The sequence below is a fragment of the Lentinula edodes genome, assembly GCF_021015755.1.
Source record: "Lentinula edodes strain Le(Bin) 0899 ss11 chromosome Unknown C8R40scaffold_6, whole genome shotgun sequence".
Taxonomy (NCBI): domain Eukaryota; kingdom Fungi; phylum Basidiomycota; class Agaricomycetes; order Agaricales; family Omphalotaceae; genus Lentinula; species Lentinula edodes.
Window position 1 is genome coordinate 886183 of NW_025764312.1, and position 26887 is coordinate 913069.

The window sequence follows — 26887 nt, forward strand, 5'->3', positions numbered from 1 at the left end:
ATATAGGTTTCAGCCCATAGGTTATTGCATTTAGATAAATTTCTTGAAGAAATAGCAGGAAAAGAAAAAGGTAAACAAGAGTGCAATCACCTTGTGCCTTGATAAGGTCCTTTATTGCCCGTTGGTACCAGCGTCTACCCGCATTTTTTTCTTACGCTTTGACATCTTCCATAGATTTTTGCTTCCACATATCCCATCGGTTTTCCGCTTACCCGAAGCCTCAAGACTCCTCAAGACCAGCTCTCAACTTTCAAGACTGGCTGTTCCCTTTGGGACCACACCTTCAGGGGCACCGTGTATATAGACTATCTATCTACACTGCTGCACGGTTCTTTAAAAGAATTTCATCATTTTTTCTTTTGAAAATCTGTTAGTGTAGAGTAAAAAAATTCCAAAAACGAGCAGGCACAGATTTGGCCTGGATTTTTGAAAGTCAGCATTTTCAATGATCCATCCAAAGTCTTTTCGCATATTTGAATAGATAACGGCGTGGATAATGCTACCGGCACATTGCGAGCGATGATAATTCTTGCCTTCTTCCAAATTCCAATAGCATTATTAATATCTATAAACAAAATTTATTGCACCTGTCTACATCTACCTCTACTTAAATCAGACCAGGTATATATGTCCGAATTTGTGACTTGCTGACAGCTTCGAAGCGGAATTGTACATGAACATACCAGATGAAAAATCTGCATACGACTTGCAACAAGGCCTTGAAGTTGATGTTGAGGCCTTGAAGTCGACGTTGAGGCCTTAAATTCGATGTTGAGACCTTGAAGTTGACATTGAGGTCTTGAAGTCGACGTTGAGGCCTTGAATGTTGAGACCTTGAAGTCAATGTTGAGGTTGAGGTTGAGGCCTTGAAGTCGACATTGAGAGACATTGAGACCTTGAAGTCGGAATTGAGACCTGAAAGTCAATGTTGAGACCCTTGAAGCCGGTGTTGAGGCCTTGACGGAGCACTGGTACAATCGCGCTCACGGCGGTCAAAAAGGAACGGAACGAAAATTTTTACTGCGGGAAATTATAAGTCTGTGTCATCTGACCGCTTGAGGGTGGGACTTGATCAAAAAATTGTTTACTGCCTGCTTTCTCGGCCTTTGATGACTGCCAGCAAACGCGAATAGATTTTCAGAAATGATCCTTCATTAGATTTTTGTGAGAATTTTGAAGATTCTTCAAAGCATCAGATTCTGTCAGGATTTCCATAAGAAATTTTCAAAAATAGATGATTCTACAAATATCTGAGTAGAATATGAGAAATTATTGAAATGTCAGCTATTTGGAATTTTTGAAAGGTATCTACTCATAATCTAGAAAAGAACGGTGCAGCAGTGTATCTCGATTCTGCCGGCTTCGTTTACTTTATTACCTTCGGGCTTTTTGCATTTCGTATGCTGTTCACCAGTGTTCACCCTTGTTCACCTGTGAGTCTGTCGCTCTGTTGGTTTTGTTTACTTTTTTACCTTCGGATTTCTAGCCGTTCCTATGGTGTTTCACCCAGCGTTCACCTGTCACTTCAGCAGCCCTGGACCCTCACCTACATACACAGGCGTGCAGTTCTATTAAACCGAGGTTGACCCAGTGATATGTGATGCTGGGCCTCATTAAATTAGTGCTGAGTGCAGTTTCCGTAATCCTAACCCCGGCCTCATTTGCGATTTTTTTGTGCTGGGGATGTAATAATAATGATTGCCGGTGATTTGACTAGCCGCTATTCCTCTCCGCCCGCTTTCCACATTCTGGCTTTATTTATTAAACAATTCTTATTTCATAGGATTACACTGGGACTACAAAGGTACATACTGTAATATAAATACTTATATGATATCTGCAATAAGATTATAAAGACACACTGACCATCAATACTTGAGGTTTGGAGAATTAACATTGGCAGAGACAACGAATGTGACAATGGTAACGACCAATGGTGACGACAATGAAAGATGATGGCTTGAACATGAGGGAGTGAAATATGAACATCTTGCTCATCAAAACTGAAGACAGGAAAAACAACAAGAGAGGGTTGAAGTATTGAAATTTGAGTTATTGAGCATAAACATGTTTTGGACGACGTCAACGTTGATGCCAATGAGAACAGGGTATAAATTTGATACTTTTGATGTAATATTGAGCTTTGATAAGATATTTTGGTCTTTGACACAAGTTTGTGGACTGGTGTTGCGGCCTTGAGGGCCTTTGAACTTACGAGTTGGTGGTATGAGGGAAAGAAAGGAAGAAAATTTTCGACTGCGGTATTCGAACATAGATCACATGAGCAAAAAATGTCAACAAGCATCAAGCGCTCAGCGCTCCAGCATTGAGCCCAAGGATGAGCAGGCAGAAATTACGGCGGGGGACGACCCGGGGACGACGCTGGGTTTATTTTTCATCAATTGAACCCAGGCATCAAAGAATTGAGACTCAACTCAAACAAATAATTTAAACCCAGGCTCACTACCCGCATTGAGACTAGGGTTATACAAAGGTCTGGTTGTGTAGGCGTGCTACACTTTCAACCTACAATTCAAGTACCAAGCAATGTGTAGTCCACAACAGTGGGGCCTAGTTTAAGTATGGACCAAGCACCAGAAGCCGAAATCAGAACCAGTTTACAGGAGCTCACAGGTTGGAAACGGAAGTGCAGGGACAGGTAGGGATCATGAGGATTATACTCTCGCCGTCGGATTCTCCCTTGAAAGTGGCTTTTGGTGGGAAGGCAACTGCCGAAATCACGAAGCGAAGCTCATTTAAAGCGTTCAAAATTTCATTCTTTCTTCCCAGTTCCTCTCACTTTCCAAACACAGCGCTGGTCGTTGTATTCAGGTACGCCTTGCATGCCCCACTATAATTCTCTTCTCAATTCTGACCTAGCATTCACCTTTGTAGATCCAACATACATTTTTTTTACGTCGAAACATCAATGCAGTCTCGTCTTCCTGGCATGAGCTTGTATCTCAAAATCTGTTTCATTGTCATCCTTTTTGTTGCACACGTTGTTGCGCTACCTGTTTCCGGCTCAGTAATTCCTGTTTGTGCAGATTTGTATGAGCGTATTCTAACTACATCATTCTTTAGGAACTCGTCCACCGAGCCGACCAAGCTGGCCCAGCCAATCCACTCGACAATTTATTTTTGGGTGATCCCCGAAGCGCTTGGACAATCATGATCGTCTTCTTCTTGCCTTTGAAAGTGACCCCGAAAGTCGGCGCGATCTTAGCCTACAAAGAGGCAATAGCAGTTTCTATCCACAATCGAATCCATGACGACACCGAGATCACCACTTGCTGCCGGATATTCCCATTAAACCAAATTCAAAGCCTTTTACCCCCCGGAGTGAAGTATGAGGGTGACGTCAGTCTCAAACTTACCTGGCATGGTCCGAACCATGTTTTCGAGTCCAGAGGGAAGATTACTGCAAATGGCGGAATCTCCGAAGTCACTGCTATAGATGTAGAATTTTCCTTCCCGGCCAGTGATGCAGGCATTCGGATTCGCAAACCAGGGGTCCCAGACGAGGTAACACTTACCGTTGCAGTGCATCAACCTCCAAAGCAGGCAAGTATAAAGTTGCTTCAAGCTCATCTACTCTCTGATCATGTTTTTTTCTTCCTTTCTAGAAGGATGACCAGCTGAAGGATGACCTAAAGGTTGAACATTGATGAGGGAGGATGTCAAAAATGCTCTATTTTGTGCATGTTGTATTTGGGTTTGGTAAAGTTACTCTTTTGAACTCCTGGATATCTGCTCAGTGAATGGAACAATTATCAAGGCCGCCCTACTTTCTGACGGATGCTTCAATGAGTCTCATATAAGTCTACTACCCAATATGCTATTGTCCTTTGGAAATGCATTGTCTTTGAAAGTAACTCAGGAGGGGATTGTACCGTCAACCTGTGCCTAATAATGGCACTAGTCAGGTCAGGTGAGACAACTTCACATCGAGCTTTCGAGGTAGAAAAGTTTCGGACTGGGATTACAGAACTAAGGTGTAGGAATTGAAACAACAATAACATCCCTTTACTGATCAGCGTTGCATGCCTTGCAGGTGAGGTAGAGTTGAGGCTGTCAAGATGTACACAAAGAAGCGTGCGAACAAACAATCAAACAGTCGGACTCGGAACGTGAATCTACCGAGAGTCAAAAACATCGAAAGCGAACAACCGACATTGACTCTCGTTTCACAGCGCTTCAATTGGCCTGTCGGATCCTCATCAGTTTGATGCTGAGGTTTTGTTTGTCTTTCACTCTATGTATAGATACTTGACCTCCAAGAGCGACTTATCCCATGCTCTGGGTTCACATCATAGTGGCCACCGCAGGTGAACCTCCAGCAAAAGTTTGCATCATACTGGCCAAATTTTGGTAGATTTTAAGCCGGTTGCAGGCCATTGCCTCATATGACCCATCAATGCAGAGTAATTTCAACATTTTCTTTTGAGACTAATTTTCAACCTCAAAACAATCAGAAACGTGTACTAGGGGGGGCCTAGAAGTGAGTCAGACCATGAAATGAATCATCTGCCATCCGCAGGCTGTAATACTTGTTTAGAGTTAGAAATGTGACATCATTTATGTAGAGCGACTGTAGAAAATGCTCTGAACCTGCTTTGGAGATGATCAAAAGGATGGATAGTTAACAATGGATCAATTGTTTGGCGCAGTCAGCAAAATCACGTGAAATCCTTAATTATTTCAGGCTTCATTTTGAGGAATTCGGGTCTGTGTTGCGGTTCGCCTGCTCCTTTTGCTTTTCGATGGGCATGAGGACAAAGTTCATCACTTCTTTCAAGCCATGTGTGATGCCTCGGAGCACAGTACGTGTAAGAAGCTCATCTTTGACTGTCCAGTATGCTTAATCTGATGCAGAATGTCATTCTCCATATCTCTCCAGCTATGCATCGGATCTCCTTCAAACCCGGACCAAGCAGCGAGACTGATGGCTTCATACCAATCATGCCTGCAATGATTTTTCCCATTTTTTTTGCATCTTTGGGATGGCATACAAGACTTGGGAGTATTCAGGTGGTCCGTCGCAGTTCACATCCCAAATATATGTCATTATCTGGAGTATATGGTATTGGTGCGTAACTACCACTCGAGGTATCTATTTATTACTAATTTTGACCTTTGCCATCATCATCAGGCATGCTATGAACTGTGTCCTTTGACGTCCTGTGGGCTACTTATCACCTATCCATCTACTACGTACCAATACTCATATCTCAAAATCTTCAATTATTACTTACCTGCATCTGTCCACCTGCAACCTCATTATGTACTTCCTATCGATGAGAATTGCCAATATAATTGTATTGGGTCCAACAGCCCCGGAATTTTACTCTCCATCTTTCAGGATGTCTAACGCACTAGATGACCCTGATATGCCTGAACTCGTCTCGAGTGACTCGGATGATGAGGGTGTTGAAGGAGCCACTCCACTGCAGTCCAAAGAAGAAGCGATCCGAAGTGCTATGCAGGCCATTGAATCTTCTAATGGTGAACTCTCTGTCCGTAAGGCTGCCAAAGCCTATGGGGTTCATCCAGCTACCCTCCAGCGACGTGTTCATGGTGGAAAGTCTCGCTCTGAGGCTCATGCCCACCAACAGAATCTCTCACCTGCACAGGAAGATCTTCTTGTGGAGTGGATCAAAGTACAGGGTCAGCGTGGTGTGCCTCTCTCGTTACCCATGGTTTCTGCATATGCCTCAGATATTGCGGGAAAACCTATGGGCGACAATTGGATTCGCCGTTTTCGGACCCGCCACCCAGATCTTGCATTGAAATTCACCACTAGTCTTGAGGAGAGTCGAGCTCGTTCACTTACTCCAGCTGCAGTCTCTACCTTCTATGATATTCTCGTAGACACTGTTGCTCAGTATGAAATACCTCCCGAAAACATTTACAATATGGACGAAAAAGGAGTTCAATTGGGTATTGGTCAGCGTACAGCTGTCCTTGTGGATCGTAACCAGAAATCTGTCAGTTCCATCGAGTCTGGCAATCGCGATTTAGTGACAATCATCGAAACAGTTTGTGCCGACGGGTCAGCCCTCCACCCCTCAGTGATTTTTGAAGGACAGAGGCGGGACATTCATTGGGGTGATGTCAATCCAGCAAATGCAAGGTACGTCTCAGTCATCCTTTGTGTCATGGATTGCGCTCACTTGCATTTCCGTTAGTATTTTGACCTCGCCCAATGGCTGGACTGACCAAGAGCTTGGCTCTCTCTGGCTCGAGAAAGACTTTGAACCTGTCACTGCAGCTCGTAACCACACAAAAAAACATCGCTTACTCATTCTTGACGGACATAATTCACATTGCACATATCGATTCTGTAGATTTGCAGAACAGCACAAAATCGTTGTAATTTGTCTTCCTGCTCATACCACGCATGCCCTACAGCCTTGTGATGTAGGAGTGTTTGGACCTCTCGCATCCAGCTGGAAGGCACGTCAGCCTCAATAAACATTTCATATACATTACTCACATATCTGTATATACTCAGGCCCTAGTTACTTTGTTGTCCCGAAAATACATCATTATTGACAAGTATAATCTACTCCGACATTATGCAACAGCACGAGAGAAAGCATTTAAGACTACTACAATAGCAGCAGCATTCCGTAAAACTGGTATACACCCATTCAATCGCAACGCCATCGATTCAATCTTGTATGAACCTGCAAAAAACTTCACAACAAAGTCTGCTATGCCTGTTCCTGTACAGCTTCCCTCACTCCTTGAACCTGTAACGTCATCTTCTACTTCTTCAACTCCTACTCCCAGCACAAGCAATGAGCATGGGATCGTACTTCTGCCTCCTCTCCCTCACGTGCACCGCACTGTCTCAAAAGAATATCTCCGGACCGAAAATATAGTCATGCGCACACAGCTTGAGGCAGCAGGGAAACTGTTGAGTGCAAATTTTGCCCACATGAAGCTAATGGAGGCCGAGAATGAGAGGTTGCGCAACAAGGCATTCGCGAAGAAGAGGAAACGTGTTGCTGTGAACACGGGAATGAGTCGACATTTGACAGCAGAGGAAAACATGAAAGAGTTGTTGAAAGAAGAGATGAAACGTGTCCTGACATCGCTCAAGCCAAAATTTAAAGAACTGAAAAAGAAAATAGAGGCATTCAAGAAGAACGAGGCAAAAGCGAGAAAAGAAACAGCGGCACAGGAGAAAAAAGTTTTGCAGGCAGCCGCAAGGGAAAGAAAGGCAGCGCAACAAAGAGAACTAGGCAGAGGTCGCAGTCGTGGACGTGGACGTGGACGCGGACATATTCGGAAAGGGCGGGGACAAGGACAGACCCAGGCTAGGGCAAACCAGTCTGAAGACTCAAGTTCAGAGACATCCTCGTTGAATTACACAGATCACGCACCTGAAAATGATAACTCGACAGATTCAGACTCGGATTCTGAAGCTGCTCTCACTTCATCTGTTCCCACTGCACCACTCAGACAAGCTCATCCTAGGCCTAAACCTCGGCCTATTCCCCCTTCTGATTCCAACTCCCATAGCTTGCATCCTGTAGACTCTCATGAGTCATTTGATGTACCAATTACTGGTGACCCAGGGACCGACAATGCCAAGGATCCTCAGACAAGCTTTGGAGAAGAGGATAATGGGGTAAGCAAAGAAGATGAAGCAGTTGAAACAGCGATTCGGTTGATTTTGGGCCATAAATGGATTGGGCGGGGCTTGAAGTTCATGGTAGAATGGGTCGACGACGATGTTACCTGGGAGTCTCTTTCGAACATCAAAGATTGTGTTGCCCTGGATGATTATTTGGTCCATCATGGCTTAGCTGAGCCTTCAAAACTATCCAAGAAGATGTATCTTTTAAGTAGAAAATGATCGATTGGTTGTATATGAATGCGCATGGTAGGAAAGATAGTTCCAGGATAGTTCTATGGTGCACGTCACCTAATTGCCACTACCTGTGCACAAGCGTGGGAGCAGCCTTAAGGAGTAGACGAATCCTGTGTTCCTCTTGTGAAAAGATACTAAATAGATAGAGGATGAAACGCTCTAGAGGGATTTTGGAACAAGTTGAATTTCAGAAAAATCATGGGGCCGTTTTTGCCATTTCCTTTTATGGTAATATTATGTAATATGATAATTCCCTAATATGGCAATATTTATCTACTGATCCATTGCTCGAGCCAGTGATTCAGGAATGCGACGGTGAGAAGTATAGCGACGTGAGCTGAACTTCTTTACTTGGGTCACCGCATCTTTAGCCCCCAATCCATCACTGTAAGCATCAATAAATCTCCAAGCCCGATGCTCCCACTTTCGAATCAACTCGATCTTGATTGAAGCCAAGGCCTTTGGCATATTTTCACGCAAGGTCTGAAAGGTATAATCACAGTGTTCACGAAGATAGCGCTTGACTGCACCCCAGAAATACTCGATGAAATTTATTTCACAATGAAATTTTGGGAGAAAGAGACACAAATGCCCTGAATGAATTTTGTACAGCATATGCACGTAACAAACAGAGAGAGAAACTCACCTGCTTCCTCAATGACTTCCTGGACAAGGGACTTCTGCTCCTGAAAGTCAGGCTGAAGGCTGAGGATACGCCTAGCACAGCAATCAACTACTTCAGTGGGGCATTCTCCTTTGCATTTCATATATAGTCCTGCTTTCCACAAACCTCGCTCGATAAGAACCTGCTGCATACCTTTTGGCTGATCAGGATATTGAGGATGGTCAGGTGGAAATAGCATTGATTGATCAATTTTTTGTCCATTGCGAGTGAACCAACCATTTCGCATTCGGCATTGTTTTCCACCAGGACGAAATCCCATTTCGGAAACCCTTAGAGCATCCTTTGCATATGCTGCATGTCCTTGTGAGTTATCAACAAGTACCACAGCAATATACCCAGGACCATGAGCTGCTCGGAAAGCAGGAAAGAACTTCTCCTTCAGCTGCAATAGTAAGTTTCGTCAGTATTTGCTGTATATTGAAAGATTGATTAATACTCAACCTGCTTGATAAATAATTCACAATTCCAAAATCCTTCATGGTTCTTTCCATACTCGAGGGTGACACTGGCATCCTTAAGCCATCCAACCGTTGAGCAAATAAAATCACTTTGATGAATTCCGCGACCAGGACCTTTCTTCTTCAGTGGCTGATTATCTTCGAGAACCCATCCTTTCTTTTGCCCATCATGGGCCTGAGCAACCATCTCATCATGCGAGCACAGCACATATCTGGGCTTATCTGTGTATTCATCTTCAGGAGGAAGTTGCTTTGTAACATCCTTGGTATCATAACGAACAATCTGGCAATAAAACGCCTTTGCCTGTGGTATAAACCGGGTCTGGCGATCTTGAACCACATCTGGCCGTTCATGGCCATCGAAATAAACTGCCTTCTTGTGCTCAACATAGGTAAATCCTTCTCGAAGCATCAAACGCCGCATGCTGGACAATGAGAGACCGAGATGACTGGGCTTGCATTGCATACTCGGCAGGAGGGTCTCTTCAACGAAGCTTTTGAGTCCCCGGGGCATCTCTTGAGAGATGATTTGTCTGGAATATTCATGTGCCTCATCAGGTGCAAGCTCGTTCGCAAATAGTTTTTTCAATTTCGGAGGATCGAGTGACCATTTATTTGTACGCAGATATGCCCTTATTGCATCTCGAGCAGTGGGATCACTCAAAAGTGAATAGACCTTGGCATGTCGCCCTCGATTCGAATGAGGAAGTTCCCTGGTCTTTATCCAGTCCTGCGTCCAGCGACGGATGCAACGGGAACCCCATTCAACAGCAAAGTTATGAGCCTCAGCAGCAATGCGTGATGCATCAATCAATCCTTTCTTCCTCTCCACCACCATTGTCAATGTCGAACGAATTGAACGGGCTCGCGTTGCCTGCAGACCATCATGACCATTCACAAAATTAGTCTTCTTTGATAGAATGAGTTTGTCAATATCTTGAAGAGCCGACGTAAGTATCTCCTCTCGTTTCTCCCGATATCTGGCTGATGCTTCTGCACGTTCAACTCGGGCAGGAGTCAAACGCCTTTGACGCTTTTGTGGAGGTGTGGGCGCAAACTCTGATTGTATATCAGAATGTTGAAGAATATGCAAAGGTGTGGTTTGTTCGCGTGGGCAGCATTCATCGTCTGACAGATTTAAATCATCCCCAATATCGTCTTCTGTATCGGAAAGAAATCCCTCAAGCTCAATCGATGCAAATGAACTCAAATCGGTCGATTCACCAACACCAGATGAAGATGACAGCGCGAGAGTTCTGGGAATAGTCCCGGGAACAGATGAACGTGACGACGCGAGAGTTTTGGGAATGGTCTCGAGAGCAGAATTGGTGATTTGTGCTTTTTGTACTGGAGCGAAAAATTTAGTGAATGCCTTGGCAGTATCACTTCAAGGAAGTCAGCGGACTGTTGGAATTGGCAGGCTCATACGTACGTGTTCCTCATTGTGGCATCTTTTTTCTCCTTCTCAGTTGCTTTTTGTGCATGATAGCGCCTGGTTCGGTCTGAATGACCATTGTACACACCCATACGAGAAGAATGCTCAGCCTGCTTCCACTCCTGCTTTGATTTATCTCTCATCAACTGGGCAAAAGTGGACTCGATCCGTGCTTCCTTCTCTTCCAGACTTTTCACAAGCTCTTCACCTTGCAACTCCTCTATCTCCGAATCACTATCCTCTCCCATATCCATTGGACCATCTGCAGGATCCCATAGGTCAAGATCCTGCAGCATATCTGCAAGCTCCTCAAGGTCATCTTCAAGGCCAGACAATCTAGCCTCTTCAAAATCAGTTTCATTACTGACATCTCGGGGTTCCAGGTCTGGCTCGGGCAGTATGTTGAGCCCCAAATGTTGTCGTGCACGGCCTGCATGAGCACGAGCTGCTGCGGCTTTCTTGGCGTTACGGTTAGCGGATGTCATTTGTAGTGTAAAGATTCGAATGTTGATTCTACATCGATTTATTCAGTCGAAGCCTGTCTACGCGTAATTCTAGTGTATCCCGCACTGATCCCGCACGTCGTGTCTGATAATGAGCTGGCGATTTTGCCGCTTATGTAAGATTCCCACGCTAGTACACAGGTAGTGGCAGTTAGGTGACGTGCACCATACGACGATTCTACGCAGCTGCCAGGATGAGGTCCATCCCAAAATGGATGTTTTCCCACGCATGACTCGGATCCCGGTCAATGCCTGTTTCGGACCCCTCTTCCGAAAAATATTCATTCCTCAGTCATAACCTACCCTAAAATCACCAAATCGCTATCACCGTGTTCGTTGGATAGGTGGGCATCATATCACGTCCCCATAGCTTGTATGTATGAAGTAATCATGTATGATAACCAAAATACGCTTGTGCGTCTCATTACCTGGCCCCACCTAGTAGAAACGCAAAGTTTTGGTATTCTCCTACCATTTTGAGCCATTTTGACGGCCAGACCCCAGTTCGCATCATAGAGCATCATAGGCATGCCAGTGGAATTTTTCGCGAATTTGGTTCACATTATAGAGAATTTTTTGGATAGGTCTGGACTCTGTAGTCCGTGGTTCTCTAAAACCTCATGCATTTCTCAAGTATCATAGCGACAAAAACCCCTCCGTTGATTAGATCATTTTCTAAACAATCAAAGTTGAGCAAAATTGGCTCTCAGGTGACTCCTTTTGATAGGAAGGGCCGCAATCGCCGAAATCGCGAAGCGAAGCTCATTAAAAGCTTTCAAAATTTCATCCTCTAAATTTCTCTGAGTTCCTCTCACTTTCCAAACACAGCGCTGGTCGTTGTAGTTGAATACGCCTTGCTTATCGGAAACATCAGGTATGTACCTACCCCACGACTCTGATCTCTTCTCAATCCTGTTCCAATCTCCACTTTTGTAGATCCGACATACATTTTTTATCTTTGTGCTCGTCGAAACATCGATGCAGTCTCGTCTTTCTGGCATGAGCTTGTATCTCAAACTTTGCTTCATCGTCATCCTTTCTGTCGCATACGTTGTTGCGCTACCTGTTTCCGGCTCAGTAATTCATGTTTGTGCAAATGTGTATAAGCGTATTCTCACTGCATCATTCTGTAGGGACTTGTCCCCCGAGATGTTCTGGCTGGCCCGGTCAATCGCCACAACAATTCGGGTGATCCCGATATCCCCTGGAAAATCTATATCACCTTCTTGGTCCCTTCAAAAGAGACCGAGCCAGTCCGCACAATCTTAAGCCACCAAGCGGAAATAGAAAGTCGAATCAAAAGTCGAATCAATGAAAACAGCGACATCACCACAAGCTACGAGACGTCCGTAGTACCCCAACTTGAACATCTTCTACGCGGAAAAAGTTATGAGGGTGACGTCGGTCTCAAACTTGCGTGGTTTGGTCCGAAAGATGATTTCGTGTCCAAAGGGGAGATTACTGTGAATGGCAAACTCGGTATAAATGTGAAATTTTCCTTGCCCCGGATCCCAGTAGAGGCAAGATTTACCGTGCCAGTGTAGCACCCTCAAAAGTAGGCAAGTATAAAGTTGCTTCAAGCTCGTCTACTCTCTGATCAAGTTTTTTTTTTCCTTTCTGAAAGATGGCCTAGAGGTTGATGAGGGAGGGAGGATGTTTGAAATGCTCTACGTTGTGCATGTTGTATTTGGGTTTTGCAAAGTGACTCTTTTGAACTCCTGCATAGTATTTAGTCGATGAGTGCGATTATCAAGGCCGCCCCACTTGATTAAGGAATTGGTTTATTCAGATTCGGCCCTTCTATATGTTACGGGTGTGTATTCATTTTTTTCTACTTCCTGCTGATGCTTCAATGAGTCTCTCATATAGGTCTACTACCCAATGTTCCCTTGTCCGTTGGAAACATATTATCTTTGAAAGTAACTCAGGAGGGGATTTTATCATCAACCTGTCCCTATTAATGGCGTCAGGTCGGGTGAGACAACTTCACATCGAGCTTTCGAGATAGAAAGGTTTTGGACTGGTATTACAGAACTAAGGTTTAGGAATTGAAACAACATCCTGCAATTCTTTCACTTCTTTACTGATCAGCGTTGGATGCCTTGCAGGTGGGGCCGAATCTGCTTTTGAATCAGAGTAGTTGAATACGTAGAGTTGAAGCTAGTTGAGGCTGTCAAGAAGCGTACGAATAAACAATCGAACAATCGGAACGTGAATCTACCGAAAGGCGGAAACATCCAAAGCGAACAACCGACATCGACTCTCGTTTCACAGGGCTTCGATTGGCCGCAGCTATGGTGATTAAAGATGGGATGTGTTGGGGTGGGGAGAGGATACGATAAGTCGGATGTAGTGAGAGGTCGAACCACGGCGATCCGGCACCGAATCATCCGGAAGCGCTAAGTAGACCACGCAACAGCCTCGAGTTTGTTGTATCCAGCTGTATCTGTGATATTCGGTCTGAACAAAGAAAAGACATTAAATTCATCATCCAAAACGCATTCAACATGTTGTAATGCAGCTGTTGTATGCAGTGCGCAATCAACGTTGTGGTACAGCTCGAATGATCGAAAGACAACGATTACAGCGCAGATAGGGTATTGACAGAAAAGAATTTGGTACCAGGATTCAGAGAGTATCGCACAATAACACCATCGGGCTGGAGCGAATCTAGGCTGAATTAGATTTGAAGGTTCTCCATCACGATCAAAAGAATCGCGGTTGGTCGTCTGACCCCGGTGGAAGAGTTTTGCAATGGTTCAGATCACCACGAGTTCGATATCTTCCGTAGCGATAGATACAGGATCCTGGATTTCTGATTCACGAGGCCGATATGTAGTTCATTCGATTTACGCCTGTGAAAAGGGTGAGCACTATACTTACCTGAGAAATAGGAGGCTTCGGATGACGAAGTATGAGAAAAGGCGTGCAGCCTAGAACACCTAGGCCAGTGCACGCCGTCCTCCACGACAACGGAAGAAGATAAAAGGCATTTACAGACATCTAGAGCTGCGCTGCTCAAGCTTGAAGTTTACCGATTAGCGTCATCGAAGTGTAGTTCTGGGAGTTCTGGTCAGCGGATAAGGGCACTAAAATTAGTAAGGTTGCGAACGGGTCGCCGATTGGATGATCGCCGTGTTTAGCGCAAAGTATACGAGACCTTCTGTTACGAGGTTTTTTCAAGTCCCCATAGTCGACGAGTGAAAGCGAGAGGCGAAGCGTCAAGCTAAACTGTTCAAGCTTGGAAGCTTGAAATCCCAGAACTCCTTGGGAGGTCAGACGATCCGAGGATGCGTAAGTCTGAGCGCGTGATAGATAGACAGGAGGAGAAGAAGTGGGCCAGCACTATGGCGGGAAGAAAATGCATATACTTACTGCAGTAGTAGTTCGTGGAATGATAGCAGAAGGTTATTAAGAGATCTCGAGACAGCAGTGGCAATTGGCAACAGTGTATTGTTGGAGTCCACATGTGAACGCTCAAAGAGACTATAGAATCTCATCCGTTGGAATGATATCTGATGGATGTTCAGAAGAACGCGTTCAGAGCGGCGAAGATATGATATGATGGTTTCTGTAAATCACTGTCAGGTTTCCTCGTCAATACTGAGAGTTGTTGCAAAAGATGATAACCCACCGGAGGCTAACTTGAAGAGATAGGTACATTAATCGGACGTTAGTATCTAGAGCATAGAGCTCGGTGGAGATGAGGATGAAAAACAAATGCTCAGGGTCAACTTAATTTTTTTCAATTGACTCTCCGTCAATCCCAAGATTACACAAAGCGTTTGGGCTGATTGTTCCTCTTTTGGACATATGAGGCTCTCAGAGGCAGGCTGCCTGCAGCTTTGATACTTACAAGCACAAAAGACAGAAACAATGAGCGAAAAATAACTGTACTCACCAAGTCTCCCTGGCCAGACGACACCGGAGGCGATAAGAAAGTTTTTGGCCGAAATTAGAAATTACCAGCTTTGGCTAGCTTTGGCCTGAAACAAAATTAAATTGAAAAAAAAGTGGAACCAGTCCAAGCGTGGGATCGCGAGTACGTAATGGATGCCACAGGGTACTTGATATACAAGCGCAAAATGAAATGCCCTTTTCTCCCTCTGTAACTCAGTCTACTGCCAATATTCCGCAAGAAACAACGACCTCCCCGCCTCACCCTTTTTCCTCCTTCCCCTTTTATTTCCTTCCACCATGATCCTTGTCCACAAACAACAATTTCCGTTATCTTCTCCATATGCTCATCACAGGCGGCATCCGTCCGCACCTCCTGCCGTCGTCGTTCAACCGACTAAGATTCCAGGCCTCTTATCACTCTCGAAGCCTGTACAACGACAACTGCCTTCACTGCCGAGGCACCGCCCATCGCCAAAGTCGAAGCAGGTTCAGCAGAGCCCTTCGCCGAGGGCAACGCCGGCGCCAGAAGCGACTTCAGTTCTGAAGCCTTCGCCGGAGATTCTGGCCAACAAGTCCACTTCGGCTAATGCGAGAGGTCGTCTGCATTCAAAGCCCAAAGAGAAGCTAACAACAAGGTCAACGATTTTTCAAAATATATCTTAAAATTTTACCAAATTTGTTTCAATAGGAGCAATTCTCATTCCGCGGTACGGGGTCGACGAAACAACACTCGTCAACAATCACCACCTCTTCCTACCTCGCAGGCTGAGGTTCCTCCTTCCCCGACGTATAAATCCAATAGTTCGAACCCTTTCGATCCGTTCTTGGATGATTCCAAAGTTCGCTCCAAGTTCACTCATCCGGCATCCATACCTACCCTAGCAACCCATCCTTCAGGCAAGCTTGCTCGTCGAAGACAACCGAATCTTCCCTTCAACTCTACCAAATCGAATACTCCTTCCAAGGCTATTCCTGTACCCCGCAGCTTCAATTCGGTCGGTGCCAATTTGTCTCGATCGGAGCCTAGCTCTTCCAACGTTCGCCCTCGTAGAGGCAACCCTTTTCCCGCTGGAGACCCGTTCCCAATTTGTGATGACTTGACTGACACGGAAGATGACACAGATGACTCGACTCCTCCGGTTACGCCTACACGTGCTCGTGCAGCTCCTCGCTTCAATTTGGGCCTTGGTGATGGACCTCGTACTGCTCCTATCACTGCTTCGTCCTCTGGGTTTCCTTTCAGTGTTTCTTCTACGCCCAGTCCCGTGGGTAGAAAGACGGTCAGGACGCACCATCGAGTTCCTAGTGAAGGCATATTTGCTATGTCTTCTGACGAAGAGTCCATTACTCATCGTGCTGCCAACGGGCCCGATATTGACTTGAAGGCGCTACTCCGTCTGGCTGCAAAGCGTTTGCCATTGTCGGACGAGTCCGAGCAGGAACGAGAAGCCGCCGCTGCTGCTGCTGCTGCGTACTTCGCGAGCTCCAACTTCCAGAACTCTCCTAGCCCCGAGGAACTACCTCCTCCTTCGTTTGCTTTTGTCTAACTTTGTTTTGACAGGTACATGGTGTTGAGGTCAGTAGTGCTATGTCTAGATCATAATCGTCTACTAACGAGGCTTTAGTTACAGGGATTACTTGTTCAAAACCTCCCCTTGCCTAGCCGATTAGACTTTTGCTTGCATTTCGACCTTCCACGCCTCCGTCGAAAGAAGTGTTTTTCTAGCATTGCTTTGAAAATTCTTTTATCATTATTATTTCTTCTTCTGGGTCTCGTGAGATGCGGTCGACATTTAACGCATCGTTGTACATCCACCTATTCTTCGGCATTTGGCCTAGGCTATCCCTCACCCCCCGGTTCACTCTCGCCATCTAGTACTTTCACATCACTAGAAACCCCGGTATTTGGTCACTCGTTCTCAGGACACCCGTACACTACTTGTCTTTCACTATCATCTGGTAAAGACGCACTTGCTTTCCCGCTTCCTTTACCTCTAGGTCCCTCACCACACGATCCTCCATCCATATCCTCTATTGTCACTGTTTTCGCATCGCAATCCCTTCGCTCACCGCAACTCATCGAGCATCCTGCAATTTTCTATGTTTTTGGTCTGGACGGCGTGCCTGCGTAGCGTGGAAGCTAGCGGTTTGCCCGTGCCAGAGTGTAAAAAAGAGTTGGGTTGCTGATTGAAGGGGGAAAGCACCGACTCAAACGAATCTGGAATACTGTATACGATACGCAGTGGTAGGAACCATTGCTCATATTTATTGAACATCGCTGGTGGTGTCATCTTGTATCCTCTACTCCTGCCAATAGCACGAGGAGCAGGCTATAGCCGGCCAGCCTCTGTCGCGTCAACGCCTACCGATGTCTACACACCCTTCTTCTGGTCTGGATCGCTCTTGGGCCCCGAAGTTCAGCATATCTTACCATTTGTCAAACGAATCCCCTCGGCCCCATCTATTATCGTCCTTATATTTCCTCCCGTTTATCGTATCTCTATTTCTTATTTCCGAGCACCCTCTACCTCCTTTCATCCGGAGTGCTCGTGCCTCTTTATTATTTTCCGTCTTTCCGTTCGCATTCAAGCTCATAACTTTTCTTTGACGCGATCACTGTATCAAGTAACCATCTGCATCTTCCTTCCCCCATCCCTATATTACACCCCCCTCTACCATTGATCCCTTTGTTCTATCAGAAACATTGGGGAAGGTTTCGTGCGTGTACAACTTATTTCTATCTGTGTTTCTTGAGGTTTTTTCATTCTCTTCTTTGCCCGTGTGGTACCTGTTCTATATTTTCCTCCTTGCGTCTATTTTTCTTGTGCGGCTCCATGGTCACTATATTATGATTATGAATGCCTTTTGGTGTACTTGTTGGTTATGTGCGTATTTTTTTTCTTTTTTGCTGTTGCTTTACTGATAACTGCTCTTCTCTAGTTTTGCATGCATACCTCCTCTTCCTTCTTCTTTTCTCTGTACCTTCTGGTACATGGCATCCATGCATACACTTCTCCCATGAAACAGACTGATCTCCTCGCAGCGCCATTGCTTCGGCGCTTTCACGACGGCACATCACCCTATGTTCTTCTCGCCTGTTATCGTCCCCCCTTGCATGGACCTATCTTCTCACTGTTCATCATCGCACATTCTGTCTTCATCGGTTCCAACTAGAGTGTATAATTACATTTTCTTTAGTTCCTTCACCCCGTTTCGAATACGACGTCTGCATCCTCATCCTACGCGTTCCTCCGATCTCCCCATTCTCTACCTTCTTCCGCAAGTTACCCTTACCACCGCCAGCTTTTTTTTTTCTGCACATCGTTATATCATAGTCGTAACTTACACACTCCTTTGCATTATCATTACACCCCACACCTCTCCTCTGCCCTACCTCTGCCTCCCTTTCTAACTCCCAATTCTCCAAGACTGTACAGAATCGAACAAGATTACTACGCTCCTTTTTATTTTGTTTCTCTTTACCTATACTTTATATAACACCCTTTTTCATTTATTTGAAGTGAGCCAACTGCTTCTGAAAGTAGGTGTATTCGTAGGTTGAAGTACCCAATCAAAATAATAAGTGCTTTGTGTAAACAATCGTTTGGATTTTGCGGGTATGAGAGCGGTAAAATCGACAAGGTGGTAATGTTTGTGCGCAAGCGACGAAGTGTATATTGATCACCAAACTTAATTACTAGGTATATGATACTTATGAGTCAACCAAACATCATGGTATCTTCTCTGTCAATCGCATACATGCCAGGAGTAGGGTATTCGTCTTCGTCCGGGAACGTCCCACCGGCTCCGAAACCGGGACCAGGACCACCCATACCTAAGATAGAAAAAAAATAACCCCTCAGTCTCGAGACAGAACCGTTGAAGATGGGTAAGTACCAGAATTACCGCTCGTTTTGATCGCCTTAGAAATGAATTCCTTGCTACGCCCGGTCTCCATATCGAGTTGAGCAAGGTGTGCCGACTGTCTTTGTATAGCTTCTAGAAGAATAGGAACGGACACTTTTTGTAGACCAATTCCAGTAGGTAAAGCTCCTAGAAGCGGGCGTATATCTTCTACACTAATATCTACAGTGCCAGGCGCATCGTGGAAGGTGACAATTCCAGAGTCGGAGATTGTGGCAAGAATAGTTTTCGACTCAATCTGTAGGAAGGCTTAACAATCGGAGAACAAAATACGATGAAGGGTAAACTTACCATATTCAGCACCAAGGCTCTGACTTGTTGCTCATCGTCGATCCCAATATACTTTCCGATCTCAGCCAAGCCTAGCGTGACATAGGTTTCAGTTAGCCTTTTGATAATCCACTTCGGAGCTTCCGCCACGAGCAGGTCGACCAAGCCAAGGTTACACTCCGACAAGTATAGTTCCCTGTCTTTGTTTACGAGCAGTCTTAAACGGTGATTTCCCGAAGATGAACCTTCACCTCGGTCTTTAGGATGTGGAGAACCAGGAAAAGCGTTGATCAGATTCTGGTAGGGAGATGCCTTGAATATACGCATGAGAACAGGTGATGTATATTTTGGCAGCGCTTGTGGTCCGCCCAGGGCAATACATTGCACCAGACGAAGTTTCTTAAGCGCTTCGAGTTGAAGACCAGCAGGAGGTGAGTTATGGGTGCTCGGAGCAGTGAGCGCAGTCTCAAAGTAGTCGAGTGCAGCAGCGTAATTTCCCATTTTTGTGAGAATGATTCCACCGAGATAATGGTAGAAAAGATTATCGTTATACGATAGATTGTCCTCGGAATAGACGCCGGTGAACATAAACAAGTCGTCGATGGGGTTTTCAACGAGTAAAATGCAGATTTCGGGAGTGATGTGTCTGGTCTGAAGTGCGGTCAGGAGCAAGATAGGATGGATCGGAGTGAGGGTGCTGGGAGTAATTGGGAGCCGAGTGGCAAGAGAATAGAGCAGAGGTATTGCTAGTTTAAGCTAGATAGAGAAAAGTCAATTTGTCATGGGCGCGACTTCAGATTGAGTCTCTCACATTTCCTTGATCTAAAGCATATCGCGTCAAGGATTTGGCGAGCATTATCATTCGTTCAGGAGCTAGGCGCGCTTGCTCTGGATCAAAGTTGTCGCAGAACTGGACCACTGTGGCCCATAGGGGCCTCTGCACGCCGCTCTGTGCGTTAAAGTACATATGTAGTCTCGCAGATCTACGAAAACATCAGTGCGACAGTAAACCAGGCAGGGAAAGACGCCACATACAAGATATACATCACTCCAAGCGTGTTATTTCTTATGTCAAGGACAGAAAGCGGGTCTTGGCCGGAGGATAAAGAACTTGCGAGTATGAATTCACGGACATCTCTCCCAGATGCTCCAGGTGTGCGTAAAGTGTGCGCCAAAGCCTCGAGATTGTTACTGGTCGTGATCTGTTGGATTAACCCATCAATGCTTTGACTATCTGGCGCCATCCTAAGGCTTGCGTAGTACAAATGAAGTTTCTGAATAGAATCACGACCAGAGGAAGAGAAGAAAGGAAATTGAGTGTTAAACGCTGACGTTATCGGCAAACCTCATCATGCTCATTCAACTGCCTCCAGAACTGATTCTTTCTGTTCTTTCTTTGCTCGATTTATCTTGCATCCAAGCTTTCTCCCTCGTCTGCAAGACTTGTAAAAGACTTGTCGATGAAAACGAGTCATCCATCTACCACGCCCTCTCAGCTTATCGTGGATATATCGATTCAAAAACCGTCTTCAATCAATTGCCTTCCCTGTACTCTTCAAAGTCCCTGGTCGGCGTGACGAATTGGAAATCTTTCTGTGCGCAGCTATGAAATTCTGCCATTCTTACCAGCACTCAATTGGAAACTAAATAGGCCAAAGACGCGTCCATATCAGCAAAAGTTGGACTGGCAAGGCCTCTTCCCATTATGTATCATACGCGGGATCCGGATCTAAAGTGCACCGCATCAAGGTCGATGAGCAAGCTGGATTTATTATCACCAGCTTCCGAGATGGCGGTCTACTAGTAAATGATCTCGCAGACGACCAGGTATTATGGTCGCTACCGAAGGTACTTTGTCGGCTATGAATACGATCACAATTGCTTACATCCACATAGACCTATGTCAAGCAGTTTGCTCATCTAGAATACGGAGAAGGATTTCTCATATTCGATCGTCTAGGAGGGAGCAAAGAAGTTTGGCATCTTGCGAGTGGATTTCCTCCTACTCCTCCACAATCGAACGCTCTTCCAGACCAAATTTCCGCCTCCGAGGAATCTTATCAGAAGCATGCTGCTACATACCCCAAAGGACATTTCAAGCCATGGGCAATTTTGAGGATGCCTCGACTCACCCGTGCTTTCCGGTTCGTTTACCCAACTCTTCTAGTCGGGGCTTGGGATCATGCTTTCCTATGGGACATCCCCTCTTGCGAGCTTGTGCAAACGATCACGTCGATCCAGGAGGCCGAGGATCCCAGTTCTGCTTTTGCAGTCGTGGTGGCAAACGCCCCTTCTTTCGATGCTCCTGCTCCCAGACTTGGTCCTCTGGGAAATCTCAATTACGTTGACGTGGACGAAAAGCATATATTCATCTGTGGTGTTACTGCGTTGCGTGTATTTTCTCGTGCAACAGCAAAGTGCGTCCTTGACGTATCTTCCGCAAGACGAGAATTTGGTTCACGCAAATTCTCTGTAAAATATGAGTCTGAAACACCGACGGCAGGTGCAGCACTTGTGAACCATTTTACTGATGGTGAAGAGTTTGCACTGTCCTCGTCGTCTTTTCAACCACGGATCATTGACGAGTTCGTTGCCGGTGAGTCCTGTTGTTTCTCATAGATGAGTATAGCCTTCAGATAAGGTGCATTCTGCAGTACATGTCTCTTCTTGTGGCCGACACCTCGTCGCGATGTTGGCTAGCGCGCGGGTGGTGGTAATGGAAAACTTTCAAGAAGGTCCCTTCTCATTATACAATCGCATGGTACAAATTCAACTCGGAGCTTCTCGAAGCCCATCAAAATATCTAGCAATACATGATGACCGCGTCGTTGTCGCTAATGTAAGTGAAGATCTTCTATATATCTCAGCAGATTATTCGTCTTACGGACCTCGATAGAACAACGGTCTATTTCTCTTTTCTCTTTCTGCCGCTCTCGAGGCTAAGATAAAACCAGACGCCAGTCCTAGTGGAACTCTGGTCGTATCTCGTGCTCCATTTTTTGGGTATCACGTATACATGTCGAATGTCACTTGTCTCCAACTTTCAGACACCGGTCTCTATCTCAACTGGGATCCTTCCCATCTCCAACTTTGCCTTGAAGATGAAGCCGAACAGGCTAGGCTAGACGCGCTATTTCGTGTCTCGGTGAACGATCGAACGTCAAGACATGCTAGGATGCCTACAGGCGATATATTGATTATGTTGGATGAAGGTATATTTACTGTTGCCGTTCAAAGACTGGTAGTAACAACCTCTGACTCCACACACTTAGATGATTTCTTCACAGAAAAATCAACGGTTTGCGGTATCGATTTTTCACCTTTGTGATCGTTTCGTTTCAAGAATGTACATGCGCGAGGTAGAAACTATTACTACAGTGAATCTGAAATCCATTATTTAATTGGATGTATGTACAGTATAGAAATTGTAGGGAACATAGTAAAATAGCTAGTATGGTTGAATGTAGTCCCCAGCAATGCCGGAAGCGAAATAAATTCAAGATATTGTAAGCCTTTCCTTTAACTTAAGTGAATCATCTACTCGGGAAAGACTCAGCTTCTACCTGGGACCTTTGTAGAAATTCCATCATCGCACTAGCAGTCAATCCGCCCTCGATCTCCAATCTAGGAAACCCGACGATACAGACATTAGGACTGATACGCGGCTCGAAAGTGATTTCCCGTACAAGCTCGGCACTAGGATAGCAATGCTCACGGGCATTCCGTACAGTGACACTTCGAATCATCGGACACCGGCGGATGAAGTAGACAATGTCACGTACGAGGTCTGTCCATGCAATCTGAGAGCCCGATGAACTTTGCCTAGCGACATCATAGATCAGTTCGAACGCTTCTAGCGCAGAAAATTGGAAGACCCGGCAAAAAGTGGATAAGAAAACATCTGAAGAATTGGCTATCTTGAGTTTTGATATCACTGGAAAGATTGCCTGCTGTCTAGAGATAGAAACCAGCCTAGGCATCTGTGTCAACACCACCTGCTTGATGTGCGGTAAGACATTAATCAGAGTCATCGTCCTACATAATTGTTGGAAAGAAGACGCTTCAGAGATAACTAATGACCTCAATTTGGGAAAAGTTAAAGCAGGTGAAGGTTCTGACGAGGATTTCGGGAAGAAGCAAAAGCCCTCGTTTCCGAGCGTAAGGTGCCTGAGTCGAGGTAGATGCTGGAAAGGGAAGTAGAAGCAATGTCGAGAGACGTATTCCAAAGAGAGCGAAACAAGATGGGGAAGAGCGATTGTGTCTGAGCAAGGTTGATTATGTCCCGAGTCAATCTCTGCCAAGCAAGGATCGACGTACGCAAATGCATGCAGAAGCCCGTGGTCTACACGTAGGCGAAGATGCTTTATCCTGCGGGAATTGCTCTGCAAGTAATTTATCGCCCCGACTGAGACATATGATTGCCAATTGGCATTTAAGCCTCTGAAGCGAGTGGGCATCTTTATGGTGACCGAGAGCATGCAGTCCACGGATCGCTCAAGATATAAGGATGTCAGTTTGGCCATGCGAAGGAGGGTTGAGACGGACGAGGAAGGAGTAGGATTCGGAAACAGGTCGCGAACTGTCAAGGTAATGTGGGACCATAGGTCTGGATCTACCAGCATGAGCGCGCGCCATTGTTTGCACACGAGGCTGAAAGATAGAGCCTCCCAGTTTTCACCGACCTGGCAGGCATGTTTAAAGATGGTAAGAAGGATTTCGGAGGGGAGATGGCGAAACGAAGCTCGCGATGTGCGAGTAGGAACCTCGTCGGCGCACTGAGTCTCTCTACTAATCTCACTCGTCGTGTCAAGGAGAGCGGCTTCAATTTGAGTCAAGGCAACAGCAATTTCCTCTACACCTGTGTCAAGAGGGCTTCCCATATGTGAAGCGGATGATAATGGCTCAACAGTGTGTACAGTGACTACCGGAACAGACATTCTAGTAGGTCGAGCATGATGAGTGATTTTAATGGGAGGGAGCCCACTGTGGACATACTGGTGAGCTTGAACACTTGGGTTCAGTTAAAGACAATTTCTAGTGCATGAATATTTTGGAAAGCTGTTGAGCTGTTCCTGTATCCAATTAGGTATTGTTAACTTTATACTTCCAGAATGGCGCAAGGGAGATGAAGGGGATTGCGATGTATGACTGATGAAGATCTCAATCGAGACTGTATGTATCTGCCTGAGCTGAGAGCGAAAGCAACAAACTTGAAAGCAGGAATAAACCAGGCGCTAGTTTGTAAATGGTCCACGGGCCGTCAAGCCGAGGACTGGACTGCGACACGTATAAACTGAATTACCGCAACTTAAATCCGACTGCGATGAAGGCTGTTTGTTTTCTTCTGCTCCTAGGAGCGGCAGTCCAGGCTGTCAAGCTATCTGTCGACTCAGTAAAATACAGCATAATATCTGCGAAAGGCGAACCCAGCACCAAATCGTACGTGTTTCTTTTGTACTGTTTCATGAACGACGGCTCAACAACAAATATGTAGACTATCACCTACTGAGAAGTCTTCTTCAGAAGTCGTAACAATCTCCCAGGACCAAACGTTGAAGCTGAGCTTCCAAGTCGTCGATAAAGTCACAGGAAAGGGTGTGCAACCGGAGCAGGCCTTCCTACGGTTCTACGACGAACAATCTGGTGAAGAAGGAATTCAACCTGTACGTGTCACAAGTAGCGGAAAGGCCAAATTTGACCTGGTTTGTCCATCTATCAATCTAATACATGCTTATCATAATATGCGACATAGAGTCTGGCAAAACCTCCGGCATCACTTCCGCCCACTTCATCTGCGCCGTTGAAAGTAACTCTCTTACTTGGAGCTTCCTCTTACGCACCTGCAAAACTAGAGCTGTTTAACCTTCACATACCTGCTTCGCATCCGGCCCCGACACACCCTGACGAAGCAAAATTCCACATCTTACCTGAACTTGCGCATACCTTCCGTCCAGATCCCAAACTCCCTGCGCGCGCAGTATCCGCCTTGTTTGCCGGTCTAGTTCTTGTAGTTCCTTGGACTATCCTGCTCGGTTTGGTGCGCATGATCCACGTTCATTTGTCGTTTTATTTCTCATATGGTCCTGAATTTGTAGTGGTTCTCTATTTCTCCGCGAGTCCCCCGTTTGTTTTCGCCCAATATCCTTCCCTTCACCGCAAGTCTTGGCGCATTCGAATTCCTTCTCTACCGTTACTGGGTTGATCTCAAGCTTGGCGATGTTTTGACTTATGGAGCTATGCTTGGTATCGTCACTGTCTTCACGGGACGACACGCGTTGGCCAGTATCGCAGATAGGAGACTTGGTAATCACAAATAATTACGTCGCGCCTACGCCTGTAGTACGTGATACAAAATGTAATTTATTTGGAATCGTCAACAGACAAGATTTTCGTCCGCAGGATAAATACACGATGAACCTGGAGCAGGAACGCAGAGTTTGGGGGATCGAGCGCAGCGACCGTGACATGAATTCGACTTTGTCCAAACCGAGTTGTGTAAATAGTTATGCGGAAACGACCTTTGCTTCTGTACAGTCGGTACTAGTTTCTCTCCATTCAGCACATTGCGACGAATCGCTCGAGCGCGGTTTTCATGTGAGTCACGAATTCGTTTAGATTCTGGCGGGTTTGTTCTATAGAGAGGGTCAGTGGACCGTAGCAGAATGACGGGCATACGTTCGAGAAAAAGATAGATTGAACATCCTACCAAGAAGCAAGACAGGCCAGAACGACAACGAATAAAGTGTCCTCGAAGATGACTGGGACATGCCTTGTCTATTTTCCACCTCGATCACCTCGCTAATCTTGTTCTCCAACTTCTGCACCGCCAACTGACTCTCGAATTTTGGACGTGCTGCAGCCCAAGCATGAGTCTCCAGCATCGCGTCAAGGAGAAGGGCTCCTAGTTCTATATACCATGATGATTAGTAGGGACTAGTAAAACGCATATATGCGCGAGAACGCGAGTTGTAGACTCATAAGTACCTTGTTCGAAACTCGCGTCTCTAGCAGTCTCCTCCGTAAATGGGCCCACAACAAGACGATTATGGTCGAACGGCGTAAATTTCTCGCTGATTACCTCTGTTAGAGGACGATCTTTGGTTGTAGCTGGAACAGAGTGGACGGTCAACGTTGATTCAGAATTCGTGCCGTTTCCGCTGGATTTTAGGGTAGGGTCTTTCTTCGTTGAAGAAGACGCGTTTTGATTGACTTTCGGTTGACTACCACCGGCCAGAGGTTTCGTAGAATTGCCAGTGATAGTAGGGCTTGGTTGCAGATTGGTGGTAGCTTGACGCGCGCTGACTGTTGGTGCCGTCGCGTTTTCAGATGTAGACGATTCTTTGGTCGATATCGATTGTTTGTTAGGTGCCATGGTGAAATGAGAATGAGAATGATAACGTCAGATCTCGACGTTTTACGATTCTCAGCTTTGACCATTTCCTTTTTAGACGGTACCGATTGAGTAGTCTGTTGCTCTGAGCTCTATGTATTATTGCAACATTACTGTTTCCTGAATTACCCCAATAAATCTCAGGCTGAGAAGGTATAAATTATTCCCTGGGATTCGAGAAGGTTTTCGATGAGGTTGAGCGCTTACGGAACTGCTTTTCTGTCACCATATATCACCATCTCATTTAACTATCCAGACCGACTCGAGACTCAAGTTTTAGTAAGAGCGCAAAATCCCGAATAAAACGGCAAATGCATCCTCTGTCAGTGAGTCTTTGACCGAAACTGTCGGCAAACAATGTCGATGACTGTGCAGGACTATGGTCTTTATCCTAACCATAATCATGAACAGCTCTTGCGGGACATATTGGTAATGTACAA

The 26887-nt window shown here is 45.6% G+C and overlaps 11 protein-coding genes across 11 annotated transcripts; 6 read left to right on the top strand and 5 right to left on the bottom strand.

Annotated features, from left to right (window-relative positions):
• The first annotated feature begins 2895 nt into the window (after positions 1 to 2895).
• C8R40DRAFT_783518 (uncharacterized protein) lies at positions 2896 to 3212 on the top strand. Its single transcript, XM_046236198.1, has one exon. The coding sequence runs from the start codon at positions 2930 to 2932 to the stop codon at positions 3173 to 3175; it is 246 nt and encodes an 81-aa protein (XP_046089803.1). The 5' UTR covers positions 2896 to 2929; the 3' UTR covers positions 3176 to 3212.
• Positions 3213 to 8155: 4943 nt separating this feature from the next.
• Positions 8156 to 10001, bottom strand: C8R40DRAFT_1037722 (uncharacterized protein; the record flags this gene model as incomplete). Its single annotated transcript, XM_046223691.1, has 4 exons — positions 8156 to 8401; positions 8689 to 8949; positions 9009 to 9182; positions 9414 to 10001. Coding segments are annotated over 4 exons (1269 nt in total), but the record flags the coding sequence as incomplete, so codon positions are not given.
• A 1565-nt stretch (positions 10002 to 11566) lies between these two features.
• C8R40DRAFT_783650 (uncharacterized protein) lies at positions 11567 to 12713 on the top strand. Its single transcript, XM_046236199.1, has 4 exons — positions 11567 to 11837; positions 11900 to 12049; positions 12097 to 12518; positions 12588 to 12713. Exons 2-3 carry the CDS (start codon positions 11942 to 11944, stop codon positions 12505 to 12507), a joined length of 519 nt encoding a protein of 172 aa, XP_046089805.1. The 5' UTR covers positions 11567 to 11837; positions 11900 to 11941; the 3' UTR covers positions 12508 to 12518; positions 12588 to 12713.
• Positions 12714 to 15160: 2447 nt separating this feature from the next.
• On the top strand, positions 15161 to 16410 carry C8R40DRAFT_1167436 (uncharacterized protein; the record flags this gene model as incomplete). Its single annotated transcript, XM_046231015.1, has 2 exons — positions 15161 to 15498; positions 15552 to 16410. The coding sequence occupies 2 exons, from the start codon at positions 15161 to 15163 to the stop codon at positions 16408 to 16410; spliced, it is 1197 nt and encodes a 398-aa protein (XP_046089806.1).
• A 1144-nt stretch (positions 16411 to 17554) lies between these two features.
• C8R40DRAFT_784007 (uncharacterized protein) lies at positions 17555 to 18443 on the top strand. Its single transcript, XM_046236202.1, has 2 exons — positions 17555 to 17581; positions 17891 to 18443. The coding sequence occupies exon 2, from the start codon at positions 17946 to 17948 to the stop codon at positions 18273 to 18275; it is 330 nt and encodes a 109-aa protein (XP_046089807.1). The 5' UTR covers positions 17555 to 17581; positions 17891 to 17945; the 3' UTR covers positions 18276 to 18443.
• Positions 18444 to 18582: 139 nt separating this feature from the next.
• C8R40DRAFT_1235213 (uncharacterized protein) lies at positions 18583 to 20379 on the bottom strand (the record flags this gene model as incomplete). Its single annotated transcript, XM_046233379.1, has 5 exons — positions 20093 to 20379; positions 19869 to 20040; positions 19079 to 19813; positions 18761 to 19025; positions 18583 to 18698 (listed from the first exon to the last, which is right to left on the bottom strand). The coding sequence occupies exons 1-5, from the start codon at positions 20299 to 20301 to the stop codon at positions 18583 to 18585; spliced, it is 1497 nt and encodes a 498-aa protein (XP_046089808.1). The 5' UTR covers positions 20302 to 20379.
• A 29-nt stretch (positions 20380 to 20408) lies between these two features.
• C8R40DRAFT_1038078 (uncharacterized protein) lies at positions 20409 to 22385 on the top strand (the record flags this gene model as incomplete). Its single annotated transcript, XM_046223728.1, has 5 exons — positions 20409 to 20652; positions 20709 to 20905; positions 20954 to 21665; positions 21694 to 21896; positions 21954 to 22385. 5 exons carry the CDS (start codon positions 20409 to 20411, stop codon positions 22383 to 22385), a joined length of 1788 nt encoding a protein of 595 aa, XP_046089809.1.
• Positions 22386 to 22638: 253 nt separating this feature from the next.
• C8R40DRAFT_783795 (uncharacterized protein) lies at positions 22639 to 24176 on the bottom strand. Its single transcript, XM_046236201.1, has 3 exons — positions 24053 to 24176; positions 22840 to 23995; positions 22639 to 22792 (listed from the first exon to the last, which is right to left on the bottom strand). The coding sequence occupies exons 2-3, from the start codon at positions 23992 to 23994 to the stop codon at positions 22769 to 22771; spliced, it is 1179 nt and encodes a 392-aa protein (XP_046089810.1). The 5' UTR covers position 23995; positions 24053 to 24176; the 3' UTR covers positions 22639 to 22768.
• Positions 24177 to 24380: 204 nt separating this feature from the next.
• C8R40DRAFT_1167440 (oligosaccharyl transferase delta subunit) lies at positions 24381 to 25374 on the top strand (the record flags this gene model as incomplete). The annotated part of the gene is made up of 4 exons (XM_046231016.1): positions 24381 to 24496; positions 24552 to 24759; positions 24810 to 25094; positions 25153 to 25374. The coding sequence occupies 4 exons, from the start codon at positions 24381 to 24383 to the stop codon at positions 25372 to 25374; spliced, it is 831 nt and encodes a 276-aa protein (XP_046089811.1).
• Positions 25375 to 25456: 82 nt separating this feature from the next.
• On the bottom strand, positions 25457 to 26313 carry C8R40DRAFT_1090862 (uncharacterized protein). Its single transcript, XM_046227492.1, has 2 exons — positions 25764 to 26313; positions 25457 to 25689 (listed from the first exon to the last, which is right to left on the bottom strand). Exons 1-2 carry the CDS (start codon positions 25936 to 25938, stop codon positions 25613 to 25615), a joined length of 252 nt encoding a protein of 83 aa, XP_046089812.1. The 5' UTR covers positions 25939 to 26313; the 3' UTR covers positions 25457 to 25612.
• C8R40DRAFT_783724 (uncharacterized protein) lies at positions 25819 to 26641 on the bottom strand. Its single transcript, XM_046236200.1, has one exon. It carries the CDS (start codon positions 26427 to 26429, stop codon positions 25965 to 25967), a length of 465 nt encoding a protein of 154 aa, XP_046089813.1. The 5' UTR covers positions 26430 to 26641; the 3' UTR covers positions 25819 to 25964.
• Positions 26642 to 26887: the final 246 nt, after the last annotated feature.